Genomic DNA, 17,273 nt, shown 5'->3' on the forward strand with positions numbered 1-17,273 from the left:
GATTCAGGGTGTTTCACAAAAACAATCACAAACGTGTATCACATCAGCATGTTGTGTCAAACACACAGGAGTCTCGCATATTTGTGTGTATACGCTCAACAGCATTTCAGCTGCTGCTGAGTCTTTGTCTTTGTTAAAAATTTTGTTCTACTCTGTATTTTCTGTGTTCGTTTTTGTGCATAACTATTACAGTGCACATTCGGTTTGGAGTCGTGTGTGTGTCTCTGTGTGTGAGTGAACAGTTTTTGATCCTTTAGTTAATTCAGCCATCACCAGACAGCAAACCTTAAACTTGAAAATATAAATAGTACTTTTAGAATCCGTATCCTGTGAGTCACAGAGCTCTGTGTAGGTTTTCAGTATTCAGACACCAAACAGCAGTCATCTGACTATTTCCGTATGACTTTTATTGCCGTAACTGATGTGGATAAAACAGCAGGTGACGATTGTAACATGGATACGCGGATCGGATCTGGTCACTTGCTATATATAATGTGGACAATCAGTGAATGAGATCAGATATGAGTCAGATATGCAGTAAATCCAACATGAACTGGCAATCCGTACAAAGCATTACTTTTCGACTGGTATCCTGCTGGACAACAGTGCTGGTGGCAGTTGTTGTTAACCCGGGTCTCAATTGATCCAATATGAAAATATGCTAGTTTGGGTGGTAATTTGTATTAATTATTCCAGCAACTGTAACTCGAAAATGCCAGGTATTGCTACTAAAAGTGTTGCAGAGTACCTCATATGTTTGTCCAGTATATTTTCATGACACATTTCATATGATGTACAAAAAGTAAAGTGTGACATTTCGTCATTTTCTTCTTGAGACGTGCTTTGGTATTTTTGTTGGGGCAAGGTTAAAATAACAAAAAGAGGATTTTCCTCAGGGATTTTTGGATGGTAAATCTGATCTTTTTTTTCTGCGACATCTTCACTGCCTGCTGGTTAACAATGTATTAATGTATATGTATTAATTTATGTGCAGAAATGTTGCATGTTTTCCTATGAATTTTGTGTGAGGATGACCTGGTTAGTCACAAAAGTGTGATGATTTGCTTATGGTAATTAGAAACTGTAAATTGGTAAGTAAGCTTGAATGCATCATTCAGTAGGAGTTTTTCACCAATTCAAAATCCATAAGAGTCTCTACAGAAAGCTTCAGAGCGGGGAGCTGCACCATGTAGAAAAGGCCGAGTGGAGAAATGAACTACAGGTTGAGTTGTGCCGCACTCAGAGCCCATGTGTACAGAATCATTACCTAACATAGCTGCTGATCAGGTCCAGTTGCTGTGGAGATGCTGTTATGTGACGCACATATGCTGTCACAGTAAATCAGATTGAAGTCATTCCTGATTCTCAGCTTGATCTTTTTGTGCAACCTGCTGCTGACCTCATCTTCTGACTAAGTGAATGTGAGTGCTTTCTGTTCCAGGCCTGAATGAGTGCATGATCAACAACGGCGGCTGCTCGCATGTCTGCATGGACCGACCAATCGGATTTGAGTGTCAGTGCCCCACTGGATACCAGCTGCTGGACAAAAAGACTTGTGGCGGTAAGGAAAGCAGCATTTCACCTCATGGATGAATGGATGGATGGAAAAAGCCAGACAGACTGCTTGCTGACCTTTGTGTTGTGTTGTGTTTGGGCTGCTCTGTGTTTTTGTGACACTGTGTAGTGTCACTCACACCTATAGTGCATCCTTCACACTCTTCACCGTGTTTTTAACACCACCGGCACTCAAAGAAAAAGCCCAAGATGATGATACAAGGAAGCATGTAAGGAACATGACAGGAATACACCCTGTCCTCTGTCAATGACCAACAGCCAGACGTATCATTTTCTCCACGTTTTAAACCAGTAAATATGCAGTTTTCCCCTCACATATAGTTCGTAGTTTTATAAGGGTGAATTAATCGTTCTGTCTCTTGCTGCTTTTCTGTTGGTTTCTCTTCTCCATGCAGACATTGATGAGTGTGACAACCCTGATGCTTGCAGCCAGATCTGCATCAATTACAAGGGCGATTTCAAGTGTGAATGCTACGAAGGTTATGAGATGGACCCTGTAACTAAAACCTGCAAAGCAGAGGGTGAGTAACAAGATTCACTGCACAAAAATGCAGTCAAGACAGGACAAACAGAATACATGGAACAGTCTTACAAAGTCAGGATAAAAATGATTTAACAGTGTTCCATTATTGATAGCTTTTTAAAAAAGAAAAACAGTCAGATTACCAATAGATTTCATTAAAATTCTATTTTAGGACAACACTTCCTTTCCTGCACACAAACATAAATGATCTTTGAAGCCATCACCCTTCCTGTCCGTGGTGACATTTTGCAGACGTTGGTAATCCCCTGCTTGTCTGTGGAGACTGACATGTTGTTGCCAAAACATTGTTGCAGAAATTACTGTGAGATTTTGTAGAAATGCCATGGTTTTGCTAAACTTATAGTAGAAGCATTCTACTGTTGCTTTTGCACACAGAGTATGGTACTAACTGAGCTCTTTACATCATCAAACTGCACCCTAGATCACATTCATCTGCACCGTATTTATATACGCTGTTTTATCATGATTATAGGCTGTAAGCTTCCGGGAGGCATATCCCTCTGAAGGCAAGACATCTAGCTTCTCTGCAATGAAGTATGGGGCACCCCAGGATTCTATTCCATATCCACTGTTGTAAAATGTGTGAACTCAGAAAAATTGGTGCAACTGATTACCTTAATTTTGTTTAGTTTATGCACTCAAGAATACATTATTTTAACTTAAATATTTGAAGTTAGTGTTACATACATCCTTTGATTGCAGATAAATTAAAACAGTAAACGTTAAGGGCAACGTATCAAACCGTGAGCTTCCAGGATGAATATATTTGAAAGTGAATGATCTCAAACTTCAAAGCAGTCGGCCAGAAATTCACAAAGTGTTTCAAAGCAAAGGAAAATTGTTTGGCCCTGATCTGGGCCTTGATTCCATTTCTTCCCCTTTCTTTTACTCACCATCTGCCCCAGCTTTGTTTTATTAGTTGTTTATTTTCATGATGTGTTTATTCTATGTTCCATTTTGCTTTGCCACTTTGTTTCTTTGTTACTTCTTTTCCATTCTAGTTTGTTCTGCCAGGCTGTGTTTTTCATTGCTTATTATTTAGTTATCATCTGTTTATTTTTGCTGTTCTCATTTCTGTTATTTTCTGTTGTACTTTTATATGGGGTTTTGTTTTTTCTGTAATCTGTTTGCTTGTTCTTTGATTGTTTGTTTTGTCATCTGGTGATCTTCTATTTTATACTTCAGTCATCAGTCAGTTCCAGTCTAGTTTTGTCATTGTGTTTATTATTATTCTCATGTTCATGCTCGGTCCTGATCCGCTTCTTGGTAATATTTTATTCTGCCCTCAGTTTCTGTTTTAGCTTGGTTCATAGTTCCCTGTTTCCCTCACACCCATCTGATTATGTTCTTACTCCACATCACTGCACCTGCCTTGTGTCTTTGTCTCTCACTTTGTTTCTGTCTGCTTTGTGTTTTCATTCACTCACACTCTTGGCACCAATTCACGTATCTTTGTCCTTTCTTCACTCCACCTTGTGTTGTCCTCCCTCACTATCTTGCACCATTAATAATCTTTGTTCACTGACCACACCTCTTTCTTGTTTCTCACGTGCACCTTATTAACTCCTGTCTTATTTAAACACCTCCCAGCCACCACTTCTCTGCCAGTTTGTTGTCTTTAATACACATTCCAGCCTTTGTTCGCAGTCGTGTTTTTGCCAAGTCATTTACCGTTTATTGCTCTGTTCTCCTCGACCATGCCTCTAGCCTCATCTCAGAACTCTGTGTTTGCTTGTGCCTCTGACCCCTGCTCATCCATGACTGCGTCTCTGCCTAATCCTGATTGTACCTCTGCTCTGCTGCTTGATTATCTCTGTACCGAACCTAGGCCTGGAATAAAGACCATGTGTCCTCTTACACCTGAACCTAGTCTGGGAGTCTGCATCGTGGGTCCAGCCACTACGGGTACTAAGGAGCCACCTGTCCTGATAGAAAATACAGGAATTAGCTGTATTACAGGCTGAATTTTGGTTCACAACAGCAACTCTGTGTAGTCCCATACTCTTTTGGTCATTATACACAAGCTTCAGGGCCCCTTCACACATAGTGCGAAGCAGGAATCGTATGCAAAACGCAAAAAAACATAGCTGCATCCAACGCCTCATACACCTGTTGCTACAACTATTTGCTCACACCAGCAGCTGAAAGACAGAGTGTGCCCTGTGCGAGCCCATCGAACCCTCTCATGACAGGTGTTGGCCAAATTCCAGGTGACACGCACAAACATCTAACACCGCTTGCTTAACACTTAGAAAATGTGTGGCCATTTGCACTATCATGATGAAAACAGTCTGCAGACAGTCACTGTCGAGCTGGATGTGAAATTTGTCTAAGTGCCCCACGACTGTGAAATTTCAGCGAGTACATGTGGCGTGCCAGAGTGTCTCGGCTCCCCACACGTGTGCATGTGTTTCGCGCGATCCCCACCGCTCCCCACCCAGCACCTGTGTGCGTGTGTTCCCCCCACCCCCCGCAGGTGAGGCATCTCTCATCTGATTCATCTGATCACAGAGTGAAATCTTGGTGTGGTGACAGTACAGGGGGCGTGACTGGCTGCCCACAGCTGTTGAGACATCTCCGGTTCTGGGCATCACAGCTGCAGCACACGTCCCATGTTTTGACGGACACGGACGTTTATGTGCTTGAGTGGAAATACATAAAAACATATATCGCTTTTGTGACGGGCTGGAGAAATTGACCGTCAGTTCATGTGGACATGCAGCAGGTGATCTGAATGTCAGCTGTGACAGGACACGTGTGTCGGGCTGTGAGAGCTGTGAGTGGCGAGCCGCAGAACCAGGACAAGCCAACAGTGTGACAAATATGCCTCTTTCCGTCACGTATCAGCAGAAATACATTGTATCAAAGGCCATTTGGTTAGTTATCACAGCGCTTTTTTCTTTTTAGAAAATACATGTATCTGCTTGTTGATTTTAGCCATTTCACACTCTAGACAGTGATTGTAGCGCAGTGGTAAAGTTGCCATCTGGTAATCGAAGCATGCGGGTTCGAAACCCATGACATTTTTTAAAAAATTACTTAACCAGGGTTATTTAACCGCGGGGTTCTGTATTGCGCCCCCTTTTATGTATTATTTATATCAACCCAGTGATATTCACTAATTGTACAGCTGTTTTTTAAATTTTATTTTCCTCCACATCAGTGGCATGATGTGGTGCACCACTTCTTATGGAACCCAGTGCGTTCCTGCTCGAAAGACACAGTCACGTGATGTTTCTTGCTTCGCTCATATGAGCTGTTTTGCCGTGAGTCGCCCTGTGTTGTACTTATTCGCACTTTGTGTGAAGGGGCCTTCAGCTATATGAAGCTCATTGACTGAACCATGTATAATTGTCTTGAGGAACTTATACCATTACAAAGCATGATGGAAAATGTTGGAACCTGTGGTATTTTTCAAACAGGTCTTCTATAGATCTGGAAACCAGCCTGAAGCAACCTCGTATTATGCAAAATGTTCTGTCCTCAGGCTGTAAAAATCTCCCAGAAGAGCTGGTGGCAGGATTAGGGCCCCAGTCACTGTAAAACCTTTCTGTGGGACTGGTGCCTCCCTAAAACAAGTTGATTTAAGCTTAATTGTTTGTTTTTTTTAACTATGGTGTGTAGGATTTAGGGATGTTGGGATGTATTTATATACATGTTTCTCATATATTATGTAAAAGCTAGTGAGAAGTAAGCACTTCTAAAATTGAAAATGCTGGTTTTGGAGCCTATTAACACCTAGGAACTTATTTATAAGACATTTTACGGTTAGCATGGTGATATCACTTCCTAGTTTAGTGCCTTGTTAACTGCTTCGTTTCTGGTATAATATGTAAAAGCAAGCGCGAAATAAACACTTCTGAAACTCAAAACCCTGTTCTTGTAACCTGATAACACCTCTGATGTTATTTATAACACAATTTGTGTTAGCTTGCATGCTAACTTTCGCTAACTCAGAACTTCCTATGGAGTTAAATTTGTCTGATTAATATTAATACATGCAAATGCACAGAGGGTGATCTCCAAATATTCCTTGATTTGCACAACATGAACAAATGATGACTTGATTTGAACATGTACAAATTGTACGCTAAGACAATAGGATCGTAATAATTTATTAAACAACGGCAAATTCTAAATAACACAATGCTCATACGGCCAAGGATATTTTAGCGTTGCGTTATATTATATTCTACAGTTGTGGGGGTCCTGGCAGACTGAGAGTAACAGAATTTCAATTCTCAATATGTCTGTGTATGCATTCCAGAATAGACAAAGTTGTCTTGACTTGACCTGACTAATTACCTGTTACATTGAATCAAAGTATTTGCATGAGCTTAGAATGAGTCCTTCATGTCTACATGGGAGTGGGCACCTCTCACAGAGGCCAACACGTTGCAACACCATGTTGGTACAGTAGTCCAAAAGGGACCTATGTACTTGCTCTTCCTTTTGCATTTTGCAGTGCAGCTTAGAAGACTGAAGAAAAAAGAAGTGGATTCAGTGATTGCTCCCCTGTACACTGTCTGCTGGTTGTTAGTGCAGGCTAACAAGTTTGAGAACCCTCATTTTTGTTTAATGAAGGATCATATATGTTATCACAGGGCATGAATCCCCATTGCCAAAGAAGTAAAAATGTGAAGGGAAACACAATTATGACTGATTACGGCATATTGCCATCTGCAGCCTCACCACTAGATGTCACCGAATCCTACACACTGTCAATTTAATATGTAGATCAACTCATCACTGCAAATATCTAGTTCATGCCAGAAGGAAGCACATGCCTGGAATAAAAATTGAAAACACATTTCATGAGTTTAAGAGCCTTTGCTCAGATAATGTGATGTTTGATTCCTGCAACACTTGGGTTGGCTCTGCAACTTTTACATTACAGCCCGTCTTATCTTGTCACACTTCTGTAGTTGGTTTTTCATTACACTGGACTTGCTTGTGGACTTGGTGTGATTGTGCTTTCTTGACCATAAAAGCGGGTATCTCAGCTTCTGTTCTGCAGTGTCCCTTTCCATTAGACAGTGTGATGAGGGACAGATGGGCGCGTTCAGCCATGCTGAATGCTGAGGATCTGGTGCAGCGGCTCTTCAGGGGTACCTGCCGGAATCACAGTTGAGGTCAATTATGTCACATTTATTCTGGCCTCCTGTTCAGCTTGTTGACAGAAATTGTTAGACTAATGGAGAACAATGTGAAGTAGTACAAAGCCATTTAACTTTCTCTTTCTCCATGTATGCGCCTAAGCTATTAGCAAAAGGTTTCCAGCAAGAAGCCAGTTTATATGTTTACGCTTCATTTCCTACATTTAATGTTCATTTCTTAATTATCAGAAAGCAGTGAGTCAAACATAATGTGTTGATGTTCTCCCTGTGGCTGTCAAGTACTGTGATTTAGTGTTGTTCATCTTCTTTCTGTTTCTTTCTGCTTGACTGCACATTTCACTATCAGCTCATCGTGGCCAGGAGAGAAAAATGTCCAGCTGTGGGTCAGACACAGCAAAAGCGGGATGGCAGTGAATACCGCAGTTATGGTGTTTGGTTTAGAGGTAATGGAAGTAGAAATCACCATGACAGCCCCTAAAAGCAGCAGGTGGTATTTTTCCTTTTAGACAGGTTGGAAATGGTGTCATTGTAATGGTCAGTTTTTGAGAACACTTGGTTCAGAGCAAAAGTGTCAGGATTCAGACGGGTGATTGAAGATGAAAGAGTGGGCTGAAAAGAACACTGTTGGCAGTGGCTGCTAGCTGCTGTGGATTTGACCATGTTTGCCTTTTCCGAGCATGTTATTAGAAATATCTCCGTTAATTTGGCTTGCTGTTTGGCTAATTGCATGAATAGACCTTCTAAGACATCTGTGCCCCAATTATTTCTGTTCAATGAAATTTCACTATTATTTAAGTTGTATATTAATACTTTTAGCAGTAATTTGATTTGTTGATGGCTTAATGATGTTAGTTCCACTGTTTTTCCATGATTACTGAGGTAGGTTTTGGTCATAATTTTGAATACCCAAACCTCAACCCATCCATTATGAAAAGGACCACACAATCAGCAAAAAAATATGCATTAATACAACACCGGAACCAAGTTAGCCTGTTAGCTTTCACTTTGATAACTCTGAGATGGGGTCATGATTTGCTTAATTTATTCCATCCAGGTCACCAGTGTTGCCTGTGCAACACCTTTTTTTTCCCTAGTTATGGGTTGACCTGAAGTTTGGCGGAGGTGGGCACTGCCAAGATGGTGACATTTGGAACCACTCCATTTTTGCATATTCTATGAATTCTGGGGTGGCAGGAGTGTTTGCAGTTATGACAGAATTGTAGGACGTTAGAGTGGACTTCGGGAGGATCCGTCTGGGAAGTCCTCCTCTTGGATCGGGATGTTGGTGCTGTTCCTCCTGGATGGCTTTCAATATCCCAGGCGAGGAACCCATCACTAGGTCCGTGGGCAAGATCCAATCTCGGGGTGAGGGCTGGTCTGTGGGATTGAACTGACAAGAAAGTGCATCGGGTTTAGTATTCTTGGAACCAGGCCGGTAGATGATGGTGAAGTTAAACCTTACAAAAAGAGCAACCACCTGGCCTGTCTGGAGTTAAAGGCGTTTAGTTGACTGGATGCATACTAGTTTTTATGGTCTGTCCATATGATGAATGGAACTGCAGTACCTTCCAGCTAGTGTCTCCACTTCTCCAGTGCCTCCTTGACCGCCGCCAGTTCCCTGTTACCCACATCATAGTTCCGCTCTCTGGGAGACAGATGCCAGGAGAAGAAAGCACAAGAATGGAAATGATTGTCACCCTCAGCTCACTGGGACATGATGGCTCCGATGTCTGAGGCGTTGACCTCCACAATGAACTGGCGGTCCGAGTCCGACTGGATTGAAAATGGGACCTGAGGAGAAGCCGTGCTTAAGTGTAAATGCAGTTTCTGCATCAGTGGACCAATTGAAGGGTACTTTGGATGATGAGTGGGGTGATGACCTGACTGTTACAAATAAAGTGACAGTAAAAATTGACAAAACCCAGAAAATGCTGAAGCTGTTTAACAGTTGTAGGTGTGGGCCATTGAGTGACGGCACTGACCTTTGCCAGATCTGGCTTAATTTGATTCTTAGGAATGATCAAACTGAGAAAGGAGATGGTGTCTTTATGGAAATCACAATTTTGCTTTGACATACAAATTATTCTCCAGCACATGCTGGAAAACCAGAGGGACATGATTGGTGTGTACAGAGAGGTTATTGAAAAAGATGGATGTCACCAAGTTAGATGAACACAAACTGGTTGAGGAAGTCCTGCAACACGTTGTTAACCAAGACCTGGAATATGACGGGAGCATTGGTGAGACCGAAGGGCATGACTAAAAACTCAAGGTGGCCAAGAAGGGTGTTAAGTGCAGTCTTCCACTCATCGGACCAGATGGTAGGCATTCTGGAGATCCAGAGTGTCCCCTGCAAGCTGAGAGGTTGATGCAGTTTGTCCACTCCCGCTGGGTCCATGATGTGGCCAGAAATCCTTGTTGTGGCTGAGCTGATCAAGCCAAACTTGCCAAAAGCAAGGACCTGTTGTGAAAGCAAAGTAACAATTTCTTGAGATGATAATGCAAGAGAATTTGGGAATGTAGCATGAGGCACAGGAGGCAGGAGACACAGACTGGACCAGAACAAGTGTAGTGGCAGAAACCTGAACCAAGTGGCCGCCCACTTACTTCTTACTTCTGTCTCATATATAAGGCTGACCGTGTGTGTGTGTGTGTGTGTGTGTGTGTGTGTGTGTGTGTGTGTGCGCGCGGTATGCACAGTCACAGTAATTAAGCAATCCACACCAAACTTTGCTATGGTGGCTGGGGGCACCAAGGGGGAGGTCACTGGGGCCCTTAGGTTGAAAGCGTACAAGGTCTGTCCAAAAAGTATCAGCCAAGCTTGAACCTTTGTGCGCATGCGTGAGTTTTTTCACTCCTGTCGGTTGTGTCATTCGCCTGTGAGCAGTCTTTGTGTGAGCAGTGGTCCACCCCTCTCGTCGGATTTGTATTGCGAATAAATGTCTGAATGATTTGGAGCTTTGCTGCATCAAATCTTTCCAGAAACTGTGAGAGACCTCCAGCTGGACACCATTCGGAAAATTTAGATGACTTTCAGCGATGATTTTATGGGGATTACACAGAGTAAGGAGTGCCCCAGCCGGTTTAAAGACTGCCCACAGCGTCTGAGAGCACTGCGCACTCCGAGCGCCGATCGACAGGCTGACACCCCGCTGAAACAACCAGATCATTTCCAATGTGAAGGCTTTGTTGATCCGGAACGTTGTCTGACTTTCACAAAAATGGCAGAAGGCGTGCACATCAGCACTTTTTCGGCACATTCTACTGTTACAGAAGTTTTTTTCATGGAAAGAGAAGCGGAGGATTGCACCACCGTGCCGCTCATGACGTGGGACAAAACCACCTCCGTGTTGGTCTCACAGGACGGCTTTCAGGTGGCTTTCAGACGGCTTCCTTGCTTTTCAGTCGTGTGACTATCCAAGAAATTGTGCATGAGCTGGACATGCCCCAAAATGTCCTGTGAGGCTTCATCACGGCGTTGCTTTGTGCCATGCGGCTCCGCCGCGACACGTGGAGTTCCTCCGCTCCTCTTTCCATGACAAAAACTCCTGTAACAGTGGAATGTGCTGTTCATTTCTAAACTGGACGCTGTCTTGATCCGGTATGTCGTCTGACTAGCACAGGAATTGCGGAAGACGTGGACATCAGCACTTTTTCGGCACATTGAGACAGACGTGCGGAGGAATTCCACGCATCGCGGCGGAGCCGCATGGCGCAAAGCAACGCCGTGATGAAGCCTCACAGGACATGTTGGGGCATGTCCAGCTCATGCACAATTTCTCGGATACTCACACGACTGAAAAGCAACCGGAAGCCGTCTGAAAGCCACCTGAAAGCTGTCCTGTGAGACCAACACGGAGGTGGTTTTGTCCCACGCACGCATGTGCACGAAGGTTCAAGCTTGGCTGATGCAATCACACGTGATTCAAATCCATATGGTTTTTGCAAAAAATAAAAAGGTCCAATACTTTTTGGACAGACCTCGTATGTGCGCTTTAATTTCAATCACAACCCGCATTCTGTAGCCCTTTTTGTTCGCTGTTTATGTAGTATTCAGGTCAGGTAGCAAGCATCGCACATTACCTAGTACATAGTAGTGGCTGGCTAGGGTGGACCTTAATTAGAACAGGCCAGAAGTCGCAGGGGCAGTCACTGAAAGTTGTTGGGCTAAATGTGGAGACACAGTGCTTTTAACACGGTCACCTATATGTAGGTTGCCCCTGAGTTGGTCATGCTGATGGACTTTTCATTTGTGCACCTCAGGGTCACCCTAAGAACATTATATATCCCAGAGCATTGCAGTAATATGATACACTATCACCTTTTTATCATCATTCACTTGAGTCTCTTGAATGTCACAAATTGTTCTATGAAAATTAATGATGACAACATACACACAATGCATTATACAACATACTACACCTTAACTAAAGTGACATGAAATATACAATGACATGACTAAAATTCATCTCTATTACCCGTGTGTAGAACAGGTAACTCAGCTAGTTATGTATAAAGCAACAGTGGGGCAGTATGTACTCTCTGAATCTATGATTCTGCATTTTTACATTAGAGAAGTATTTCTTTGTTGTTCTTGGTAATTTTATCTAATTCAACAAGAATTTTATCTAATTCAACAAGAGTGGCTCCGATCCTTCTTCTCTAGCAAGCTTGAGAAACACAAATGTGGATTTTTGAAGCAATTAATGAAATAAACCCTGAGCCATGGTTTGTATCTCTCCTGATGAATAGGACCTCTGGAGACTAGTTTTCAATGCATTGTGTTGCCAGACACCTCCACACATTCATGTCGTCTAGTTACAGCACCTGAGTGTAAACAGGCTCTGATTCTTATTGTCATTCTGCAGGAGTGTGTGGGTTAGTGAACTCAGTACCTTTTCCCTTTTGTTCGGTGCTAGGTAGTTAACTCAAGGCCAAGACTTATCTGACGTAACTGTGCCTCGAGATTAGTCATTAGCAGTGGAAGTAAATGTTTCATTCTCCTTATCTGTGTGATTGCATCTACATGCACATTGAGTATGTCATTTTTAAGAAGTGCATATGAAGGTGAAGTTACGTTTGACCTGTATTTTCATCATGTGTAAGTAAAGCAGAAAATGTAATGTGTTTTATTTAAGAATGTAGTAATGAAAGAAAGTAGCAAACATTTTATATTTAAAAAATGAGGTTGATAACAGTGCATGATTTCACAACAGTCCTGTGCTTCTTGTCTGACTGTGTGGTTGACAGACTTGGATGGTAACCAGTGACCTCAGGCGATGACCGCATGTCTTTGTTACTAGGTCTCATTAGAGGATCATCGGCTGCAGCTAGAATATCTTTGTCAATCAATCAATCAATTTTTTTTTTATATAGCGCCAAATCACAACAAACAGTTGCCCCAAGGCGCTTTATATTGTAAGGCAAGGCCATACAATAATGATGTAAAACCCCAACGGTCAAAACGACCCCCTGTGAGCAAGCACTTGGCTACAGTGGGAAGGAAAAACTCCCTTTTAACAGGAAGAAACCTCCAGCAGAACCAGGCTCAGGGAGGGGCAGTCTTCTGCTGGGACTGGTTGGGGCTGAGGGAGAGAACCAGGAAAAAGACATGCTGTGGAGGGGAGCAGAGATCGATCACTAATGATTAAATGCAGAGTGGTGCATACAGAGCAAAAAGAGAAAGAAACAGTGCATCATGGGAACCCCCCAGCAGTCTACGTCTATAGCAGCATAACTAAGGGATGGTTCAGGGTCACCTGATCCAGCCCTAACTATAAGCTTTAGCAAAAAGGAAAGTTTTAAGCCTAATCTTAAAAGTAGAGAGGGTGTCTGTCTCCCTGATCTGAATTGGGAGCTGGTTCCACAGGAGAGGAGCCTGAAAGCTGAAGGCTCTGCCTCCCATTCTACTCTTACAAACCCTAGGAACTACAAGTAAGCCTGCAGTCTGAGAGCGAAGCGCTCTATTGGGGTGATATGGTACTACGAGGTCCCTAAGATAAGATGGGACCTGATTATTCAAAACCTTATAAGTAAGAAGAAGAATTTTAAATTCTATTCTAGAATTAACAGGAAGCCAATGAAGAGAGGCCAATATGGGTGAGATATGCTCTCTCCTTCTAGTCCCCGTCAGCACTCTAGCTGCAGCATTTTGAATTAACTGAAGGCTTTTTAGGGAACTTTTAGGACAACCTGATAATAATGAATTACAATAGTCCAGCCTAGAGGAAATAAATGCATGAATTAGTTTTTCAGCATCACTCTGAGACAAGACCTTTCTGATTTTAGAGATATTGCGTAAATGCAAAAAAGCAGTCCTACATATTTGTTTAATATGCGCTTTGAATGACATATCCTGATCAAAAATGACTCCAAGATTTCTCACAGTATTACTAGAGGTCAGGGTAATGCCTTTGTGTCAAACGAATAGTGACTTAGGAAGACTGAGATAAGGAGTATTACTCACATTGTAACCGAGCATCAGCTGTGAGATTTTGGACATGTGGTACATTTCTCTAGTCATGATCCAGCACACAGGTGCCTCAGTGTTGAGGACCACGATGGCTGGAGGAGGACAAGGGGACATCCTGGCAGATAGATGGCCACTTTATATAAGTGGGGATGGATCAGTTGTGTACCTGGATGATTGCCATCAATGATCCAAGACAATTCAGTGGTTCTGCAGTGTGGTGGATGCAGTGATCCATGGCACCAGCATGAGCGCAATTTGGTGGGAAATAGGGGGGACATGTCCCCCCCACCTTTTCAACCAGGGGGGACAGAATATGGTATGTCCCCCCCCCAACTTCTGACATATATGTGTGTACTTGAAACATGCTATGCCAGTCTTATGTGCAAACCATGTCAGTGTTATGTGCAAAACCATGTCAGAATAGTATCTTTGTTTATGCAAGTTTGTATTTTTTAGCTGCATTGACTTCTTTACAACACCTGTTTCTTGTTTGTCACATTCGGAATTTTCTGGGACTGCATTTACCCAGATTTGAAACCAAAAATAGTTGCCTGTATAGGGACTAGTGTCTACACATAAGTATGCTAATTTACTAAATTCTGAAAGTTAGAAAAGGAAATCGAAAAGCTATCTGGGACCTCAGAAAGCCCATCTGCAATTATTGCTTGATCTCCAAAATCAGTCTATGCAAGCGAAATTATGTTCACTATGAGTGTTGTCATTAGTGCCACTTCGAAAATTAAATTCATGATAAGTAATTTATCCTTTGCATTTCATTTATTTCATTTCATTTATTTATTTAAAAGGGACAACACATATTAATGAACACATAAAGTGTAAATATCTCAGTTCTGTTTCATTTCTCCTGACCGCCAAAGGGCGGTGCTTTAGCACCTGGATAACTACATGTGCACAGCAGAGGTCCAGAATATATACCAACAAAGTCACACCATTGGGTGTGACCTGGGTGACGCCACTGGTTGTCTTTATATACCAGACGCACCCAGCGCTCGCTTCTTTTCTACATTCTCGCATTTTTAGAGGTTGAGAACGCATTTAGCTGCGATTGCCGCTCTTGCTTGTAGCCTCGCAACCCACCTTTGGTTGGAGCTACGTGCACTGCACACGTCCTCCAGAGGCTGCGAGACACGGCTTCACCGTTTTTTGTATTCTTTGACTGACGCCTGTTGTGAGTACACCTTCCTAAACGCCGGGTGCGCACCTTCGCCGCTACCCTGCTGGGTATTTTCCTCTGTGCACATTAGCTGTGTTGTTTCAATGAAAGATGGCTATTTGTTTAGTTGTGTTGCTAACCCTGTTAACTACGTGGTAGTGTATCAGAACCAGTATAGTGTACTGTTTTGGGCTTGCCGTGAGTGTTTTCCACTACTTGAAGTACTTTGTCTGCACTGCCGCCATTTTGCTAAGTTTAACAGCTCCGCGCGCTAGCAGCTAGTGTTGTTGTCATTGCTGTAAGTGACTTAGCACTTGGGCTGTGAGTTTTTCGGCTGTGTGCATCGTGTTATTACTGTGGCTGTGAGTGTTTCACGCTCTGTGCCTTGTGTTAACTTTTACACTGTGAGTGCTTCATGCTCCGGGCCTTGTATTAGCTTTTACGCTGTGAGTGCTTCATGCTCCGGGCCTTGTATTAGCTTTTATGCTGGGAGTGCTTCACGCTCCGTGCCTCGTGTCAAGTCTACAGCTGTGAGCGCTTCACGCTCCGTGCCTCGTGTCAAGTCTACGGCTGTGAGCGCTTCACACTCCGTGCCTCGTGTCAAGTCTACGGCTGTGAGCGCTTCACGCTCCGTGCCTCGTGTTACTATTTACACTGCGTGTGATTCACGCTTTGTCTTTCTATCTGTAACCGTCAGGGCTTGCGTTAGCCATCTGCATGCAGTTCACAATGTTGACAGGGCCTTTGTTGCATTGTTGTAGTACCTGTTTGGCTCCCTTGAGCCCAGATGATGGACATATGTTTTGCCCCTCACGTCTTGGGATCGGACACCTGAGGGAAGCCCTGACTGGCAATGCCTGCCTTAATTGTGCCAGCATGCCACTGGCAGAGAGATCTGCTAGACATGCGGCACTGGAAAGTGGAATGTCTAGTGCTACTTTGGCCTCCAGCCCCAGGAAGGAACCAGAGTGCCGTAAACGCCCACATGCAGGAGCCCCTTCTGCTAAGAAGGTTACTCAGCACCATGCTTTGGCTGAAAAGGTCGAAACGTTGACTTCTGAGTTTGCTCAGATTAAGTCCTTGCTTCTGAATCTACAGCCTAGGGATGCTGTGACAGTTCCTGTTGTCCCTAATGAGGCTGATCAGACCAGTGTAGTTACTCAGCTGGAGGAAGATGTCATGTCTATTGCTGCAACTGATTCCTTATACATGACAAGTGATATGAACTGTGTGGAGGATCAGGATGAGAGGGGTCTTTCTCCAAGCCATTCATTAGTGGGCTCTCACACCGCTGAGGCAGAGTCCCTGCCGCAAACTGGACCTGGACTATCCTTTGTCAAGCAAGCTGTTCAGTTGGCTTTATCCAGGCTTGGAGTCGACAATCCCCCTGTGGAAACCACCTCTTCAAGTGCCTTTTTCAAAATCACTCAGAAGCCTGAGTTCAACATTCCAGTTTCACAACCATATATCGAGGAGCTCCACCAATGTTGGACAGACCCCAAATCATTGACCCATCTATCGCAGGACTGCAGAGCCCTTAGCTCTATGTGTGATTCTGCACAGTATGGTCTGAACCGTATGCCCGCCATTGACAGCATTATTGCGAACCTGGTTGTCGCTCCGGCTGATGCTGTTCGGTCGGATGCCCACTGCCCACAACCTCAGTGTAGGGTCACTGGTGACCTCCTCACCAAAAGCTATGACATAGCTGCTCACATTGGTTGCCTAGGCAACTCACTGTCCCATTTAGCCCTTGCCCTCTCAAAGTCTTTGAGGGAGGCAGAGGTTGATGATGCTACTCAAAGTCTTAGTGATGCCTCACTCCAAACCTTTGCTTATATGTCCAGAGAGCTTGGCAGACTGATGTCAACCCTTACCATCACTAGACGTCAGGTGTGGCTTGCACAGTCCCCCCTGTCCGAATCCTGCAGAGGCACACTCAGTTCACTGCCGGTTCTTCCAGGCCACGTATTTGGACCTGTGGCCCAGCAAACTTTGGAGCATGCTGTTGAGGCTAGTAAATCTCGGCGACAGTTTGTTGACCTACACCGGTCTTCCAGACCTCAGCCAGTCAGACGTGCTACAGCTTTTCACTCTACATCCAGGCTCCCGCCTACTCCCAGAGCTGCACATGCTTTCGCAGTTGAGGGACAGCTCTCCCAGTGGCCTGCCTTTCGGTAGCCTACGGGCAGACCCCCGAGAACGGAACGGTTTCACAGAGCTTCCAGTAATCACGCCCAGAGGTCCTCAGGGATGCGAGGCAGAGGTGGTCGGGTCTGACTGCCAGCGTTTGGCCCTCAGCCGTTTTTCACGAAATCATCTCAGCCACTGGGAGGCTCAAGTTCAAGACCCATGGGTCATTTCAACCTTGTTCGAGGGTTACAGAATTCA

The 17,273-nt window shown here is 43.8% G+C and overlaps 1 protein-coding gene across 3 annotated transcripts in view; it reads left to right on the plus strand.

Moving 5' to 3' along the window:
* Positions 1 to 17,273, plus strand: part of LOC117521521 (low-density lipoprotein receptor-related protein 8-like) — a 445,771-nt gene that overhangs the window by 358,559 nt on the left and 69,939 nt on the right. For all 3 annotated transcript variants that reach the window (XM_034182837.1, XM_034182839.1, XM_034182838.1), the window contains exons 8-9: positions 1,442 to 1,561; positions 1,971 to 2,096. In XM_034182837.1, the coding sequence (XP_034038728.1) occupies positions 1,442 to 1,561; positions 1,971 to 2,096 (246 nt within the window). The remainder of the gene's footprint in view (positions 1 to 1,441; positions 1,562 to 1,970; positions 2,097 to 17,273) is intronic.

This window comes from Thalassophryne amazonica, chromosome 12 (assembly GCF_902500255.1).
Source record: "Thalassophryne amazonica chromosome 12, fThaAma1.1, whole genome shotgun sequence".
Taxonomy (NCBI): Eukaryota; Metazoa; Chordata; class Actinopteri; order Batrachoidiformes; family Batrachoididae; genus Thalassophryne; species Thalassophryne amazonica.